Source organism: Limulus polyphemus, unplaced genomic scaffold (assembly GCF_000517525.1).
Source record: "Limulus polyphemus unplaced genomic scaffold, Limulus_polyphemus-2.1.2 Scaffold3476, whole genome shotgun sequence".
NCBI lineage: Eukaryota > Metazoa > Arthropoda > Merostomata > Xiphosura > Limulidae > Limulus > Limulus polyphemus.
In genome coordinates, this window is record NW_013669086.1 from 13,962 (window position 1) to 20,616 (window position 6,655).

A 6,655-nucleotide genomic window follows, 5' to 3' on the forward strand; every position below is an offset into this window, starting at 1 on the left:
TTATACTATAAAGTTTATTCACCTTGACATGATAAATAGTCACAAAGTAATGGAGAAGTAACAAGACCGTATTCTTTGTTAACATCTAAATGTCTTGTCGTAACATTTAATCACACATTATCAAATAAGGTTTATTTCCTGGTCCCAAGGGATGTGGTTGGAGAATTGTAGGGATTATTTCCTGTTTCCAGAAGACACGAGTATCTCCTAACTACTTGCTTCTGCGGGATGTGGTTTCAATACCAAGTTTTTACAATCTGGGGATGGGGGGGAGGGGGGATCGAAAACCATTGCTGAACATGCTCACACTTTTAGCTGTGAGGGCTTTATAATGTTATGGTCAATACCACCATTTGTTGGTAAAGGGTAATCAGTCGGGTTTTTTTTCCCCCTGTGGTCGAAAATTGAGGACGACGCCAGATAGTCTTACAGGACCAAATTATCAAGAGAATAAGAAAGAATACTTTTCGGGAGTATGAATAACAGCTACAAGATCCATTTGAGTCACACCATTATTGTAATGCTTGAACCCGAAGCTTTGATCTTCTGGTATAGAACGTGTCACTTTATATTACATAGGTGTTCATGTTGTTTAAACAATTAAGTTGAAGATAAACGTTCCAGTAGGGGTAAGTAGCTCAGAACGTTTTATTATACAACAGAGAAGATTAAGTTGGTAATGGTATCTCTCTAGTAAATTGCTCAAAACTGTATCATGGTGTACTTTCTCTTGCAAATAAGATTTTTCAGGAGAATGAGAGCAGCACCTTAGTCGATAAACCTAATATATATATACCGAACTCACCAGAGTACGCCTGTTATCAAGTTAGGGTTAACTGCCGTAGGAATATAACTGTGAATTAAACTCTCGCTCTTTGTGTTTGCGTATAGACGGCTATGTCGTGTGGCAACAAACATCTGAGAAACGCCAGAGACAAAACTTAACCCAGTTTTAATTGGTGAATCAGTGGCCGTTAGGACAAAACTTAACCCAGTTTTAATTGGTGAATCAGTGGCCGTTAGGAAACTGTTAAGAAATTAAATTAATGTTTTACTGGCCAGGTTAAGGTTCAAGTTAAGTGTGTGTTTTAAAACCGAAGCTATTCAGCCATCCCCCCCCCCCTCCCGTTGGGTCAGTGGTAAGTTTGGGGATTTTCAATGTTTAAATGCGAGGGTCGATTCCCCGTAGAGTAAATAGCTCACGTAGCCCATTATATGGCTTTGAGCTAAAACAAAGAAATCTTGTCGCGATATTTTGAAAGATAGCACAGTTGCCATAGCTGTTTACATTATTTTGTTTGTTTTTGATCTTGACTTCTCATTTTCGTTGTGTGTTTTTTTTTTTGTGCATGGTTGTTTTTATTCTCCAATTTAATCCTTTTTTTGCTTTTCTTGACACTTGTAATTTTTTTATTTTCTCATCGTCTATCGAGCTCTTAATCGCATTAATCGTAACAACATGGCATCCTTACATAAAGCAGATTTCACACCATTCCCTGGTTCATCTAGTTGAGTTGCTCTCTTTCCTGGTGCTGTGGTGAAACAAAACTTCAATGTAGTGATATGGTGTCCATTTGATGATCCCACACCATTTTCTGGTTCATCTGGTTGAGTTGCACTCTTTCCTGGTGCCATGGTGAAACAAAACTTAATTGTAGTAATTTGGTGTCAGTTTGATGATCCCACACCATTCCCTGGTTCATCTGGTTGAGTTGCACTCTTTCCTGGTGCCGTGGTGAAACAAAACTTAATTGTAGTAATATGGTGTCCGTTTGATGATTTCACATCATTCCCTGGTTCATCTGGTTGAGTTGCACTCTTTCCTGGTGCCGTGGTGAAACAAAACTTAATTGTAGTAATATGGTGTCCGTTTGATGATCCCACACAATTCCCTGGTTCATCTGGTTGAGTTGCACTCTTTCCTATTGCCGTGGTGAAACAAAACTTAATTGTAGTAATATGGTGTCAGTTTGATGATCCCACACCATTCCCTGGTTCATCTGGTTGAGTTGCACTCATTCCTGGTGCCGTGGTGAAACAAAACTTAATTGTAGTAATATAGAGTCTGTTTCATGATCCCACACCATTCCCTGGCCCATTTGGTTAAGGTGTGCTCCCTCCTGGTGCCCTGGTAAAATACAACTTATCTTTGAAAGATTGTACAGATGCCCCTTTTTACCTTATATATAATGTGGGTTTCACTTTCAGTAACTGCATTGTTTTTATGGTTACCGTATGAAAAGATGAAATCATTTAACCGAACGGTAAGTTAATAGTTACATCTGGTAATATTACTCCTTCTCTTATTGCAATGGTATTATCATTATTTTTGGGCACGGCATGGCCAGGTGGTTGGGGCGCTCGACTCGCAATCTGAGGGTCACGGGTTCGAATCCCCATCCCACCAAACATGCTCGCCCTTTCAGCCGTGGGGGCGTTATAATGTGATGGTCAATCCCACTATTCGTTGGTAAAAGAGTAGCCCAAGAGTTGGTGGTGGGTGGTGATGACTAGCTGCCTTCCCTCTAGTCTTACACTGCTAAATTAGGGATGGCTAGCGCAAATAGCCCTCTTGTAGCTTTGCGCGAAATTAAAAAACAAACAAACATTATTTTTGGTGAGTTTTTTACATTGTATCAATTGATATCATTTGTTACCATTGGTTCTTTGAGTTTCAGACAAAAGATACTATTATATCAGTTGCGTGAATCAAGATGAGATACCATAAGTTAAACTATGGTTTCAGTACAGAATTGTGGTCGAACACAACTTGCAGTTATTGTACCACACGTGTGTGATCCTGTCATATGTATCGGTTAAAAATGGTGTTACAAGTTAGAGAAAAAAATTACCGTGATTAATTTTTTTTTTAATCGAAAAAGGCATTCTAACAGTTACTAAGCTACAGAATTAACGTGTGTGGTTTATTGAGATTGCTACACCATTAAACTAATGTACAGGAAAGCTTCTCTATTGTAATTATACAACTCAATTAACGTCTTGTAAGACTTTCCTGTGGTAACTATACCACTAAACTAAGGTACGTTTACTTGATATTTATTAAAACGTTGAAATACAAATAATAATGTTTTAAAGGAGAATGATTGTAGAATAAAAAAAATGAAGTTGCTATTACAGTTAACAGTTGTGGCTCGAATCTTTTTTTTTTTTTTTAGAATAGATGTATTAGAGTATGGGTATATAAAGACGTATGACATGCCAACTCTGATTTAACAGCGTCAGTTTATTAATTACAAAAGTGCTTTATCCATAGGTAACTCTAAAATCCTTACATTTGATGAAGTCTACAACCAGTCAAGCCCAACAAATTGTACAGTTTACTGTGGTGGTATAAACCAAGGACTTTCAGGTAAGTTGATATCTTTTACATTGTTGCATTTTACAGAAGTTATACTATAAACATTGTTCAGAAACTATGTTGTTGCATTTTACAGAACCTATATTATTACATTGTTAATAGAAATTATACTATGTACATTGTTCAGAAACTATGTTGTTCCATTTTACAGAACCTATATTATTACAGAGTGTTGTGTGGATAGAGATTGCTGTGTTTCTGTACATGTTACAGAGTGTTGTGTGGATAGAGATTCCTGTGTTTCTGTACATGTTACTGAATAATTTATGTAACAGCCAGTTCATAACTACTTTCATCATTACCCATGTCTGACGCTGACCTTTGTGACAGGAAAATCACCCGATTACCTCCGAAATAAGAAAACAAATGATCTGATTACTTCCAAAATGACAGAAATGAATTTGGTGATCTCCATACCAAGGGAATGGTACCTGGATACCTGCAAACTCCTAAAGCAATTTGATCATTCTACCTGTATAGAATGATACAATCTGTATCACCTGATGGCATTTAGATGCCTTCTTCTGTTACTTGGTCACAAAATACAAAAATAGTTCCAAAACTCTGTACAGTATTCTCTAATGACATCTTATCTCAATACTCAGTAGTCACACTATACCAAAAAGTACCAATACTATGTACAGTATTCTTTGGTGACATATCATGTACAGAAACACAGCAATCTCTATCCACACAACACTCTGTAACATGTACAGAAACACAGCAATCTCTATCCACACAACACTCTGTAACATGTACAGAAACAGCAATCTCTATCCACACAACATTCTGTAACATGTACAGAAACACAGCAATCTCTATCCACACAACACACTGTAACATGTAAAGAAACACAGCAATCTCTATCCACACAACACACTGTAACATGTACAGAAACACATATATGTTTACAGAGTGTTGTGTAGATAGAGATTGCTTTGTTTCTGTACATGTTACAGTGTGTTGTGTGGATAGAGATTGCTGTTTCTGTACATGTTTACAGAGTGTTGTGTAGATAGAGATTGCTTTGTTTCTGTACATGTTACAGTGTGTTGTGTGGATAGAGATTGCTGTGTTTCTGTACATGTTACAGTGTGTTGTGTGGATAGAGATTCCTGTGTTTCTGTACATGTTACAGAGTGTTGTGTGGATAGAGATTGCTGTGTTTCTGTACATGTTACAGAGTGTTGTGTGGAAAGAGATTGCTCTGAAAATAAACATGATTTTAATGCTTGATTGATTTTTTTAGTTATATAAAAATCCCTGTTTGTTATATTTATATACACAGTGTCGTATCTGAAAATAAACATGATTTTAATGGTTGATTGATTTTTTATAGTTATATAAAAATCCCTGTTTGTTATATTTATATACACAGTGTCGGCTCTGAAAATAAACATGATTTTTTAGCGTTCGGCTATTCGCCAGTTTTTAATTTAGTGCTTTAATTCGCTTAGCATCATGCATATATCGCGTTATGGAAGTTTCATTCGAGTGTAGCCTAAACTAGGGGGCGCTCTTATTGTTATACCATGAGTCTAATGAAAGAGAATTCGTAATACAGTATACCAAATAAGATAATATAAATGTGTCCTAGAACTTGTGAGACTCTAGTGCATCATAAGTCTAATATGTTCTAGTTTTTAAATCAGTGCGTGAACTGTGGCAGCGGAATCTCTCGTGGTGAAATAAATCTCTGCATTGATCTGTTGTACGCTTATGTTTACAGTGTGTTGTGTGGATAGAGATTGCTGTGTTTCTATGCTGTTAGTCGTGGTGTAAAAAATGGGGCAGCCTAGTCTTCGAACATGCTGTAATATCTTGAAATAACTCTATGCATTTCTTTACAGAAAGCCGCTGTTAATCCTGGTGTAAAAATGGGGCAGTCTGGCCTTCGTACGTGCTGTAATATCTTGAAATAACTAAATATGTATTTTTACAAAAAGCCGCTGTTAATCTTGATGTAAAAATGACACATGCTACGATATGTAAATATCTTTTTAATTTAAGAACTTAATTTTATAGCTTTAGGTCATATCGAGCCGTCCGTTAGTTTCAGTTTTGTTTTTACTATTTCTTTTGCCTCATTGTACGTTGCTAAGTAAAGCCATAAATTACTTGATCTTAGGGTTATTAAATATAGCATATGTTTACGTAATTTCAAAGAAAGCTCAGAACCATCATACTTCAAATGCTTTAAAGCGCCTTCACGTTATTATTTTTTACTTCTTTCAAACTTTTAATTCTTCGTCATGACAGTAAACTGGAAGGTATAGTGTTTCTGAATAATGTGACAGCTCGCCATTAAATCTTGGAGGTAATTGTACTATGAAAAGATAAAAAAAAATGCTAACTTAATATTGAACATCTAACGTTGTAATACTAGCACGAAAAATGTTGCCTGCTGTAGTACGAAAAATGTTGCCTGCTGTAGTGATATTAATAAAGGAATACCCTTATTCGAGTTAACATACCTTTTTATATCTGTGTGTTTGTATATCCAAAGTTTTAGAAATACTTAACGAGCGGTGATGTGAATATGAACGACTTGAACTTTAATGGTTGCACTTTAAATGTGGATATATTATATATATATATATACTGAATAGTAGCCTACCTAATATCCAGACCCAGCAGTAACGTCTTATTTATTAAATTTCATTTTTTTTTTTTAGGGTAAATGAAAAAATGCTTATTGCATTAATTTGGAGAAAATATTTTTTAATCTATAGTGACGTCATAACAACGAAAGTACCAGAAATTTACTGCAAAATGACCATAGTTTATTAAAGTTTTTGGGAGAGTTTCCATGTCGTTTGAGCTTCCTGTTTTCTCGAGAAGTTCGACTGTCTAGAACGTTCTCCAATGCAGGGCCTGTTATAGAGTTTACAAGAAAAGTCCGTTAGATTCCAGAGTTTTGTTTTTGTACCTTCAAATTTTTAGGCCTAATTTCATTGTCAAACTACATTTTTTTTAATGGATCTACGTACAGGATGCCGAGATAGCGATTTGCCAGATGAACGGCCAGTGGTTGGGAAGTAGGGCCATTCGTACGAACTGGGCCACCCGCAAAGTGTCGGCCAATCGAAACCAAAACGACGGTGAGTTTATTTATCAAAGTATCCCCAAAATTTGTTAATATTTAATTAAAATGACTTGTGAGTTACATTTAGACGGTATCGTCTCCGAAAATCAACAGGATTTAATTTGTTCAGTTGATCATCAATTCACTTTTAATTGTATTTATACAGTGTCGTCGGGCTTTCTGTAAAGAAA

At 36.0% G+C, this 6,655-nt stretch overlaps 1 protein-coding gene across 1 annotated transcript in view; it reads left to right on the plus strand.

Moving 5' to 3' along the window:
- The first annotated feature begins 6,395 nt into the window (after positions 1–6,395).
- Positions 6,396–6,655, plus strand: part of LOC106469420 (nucleolysin TIAR-like) — a 6,612-nt gene continuing 6,352 nt past the window's right edge. Inside the window, exon 1 of the mRNA XM_013929914.1 lies at positions 6,396–6,480. Coding sequence (XP_013785368.1) covers positions 6,396–6,480 — 85 coding nt within the window. The remainder of the gene's footprint in view (positions 6,481–6,655) is intronic.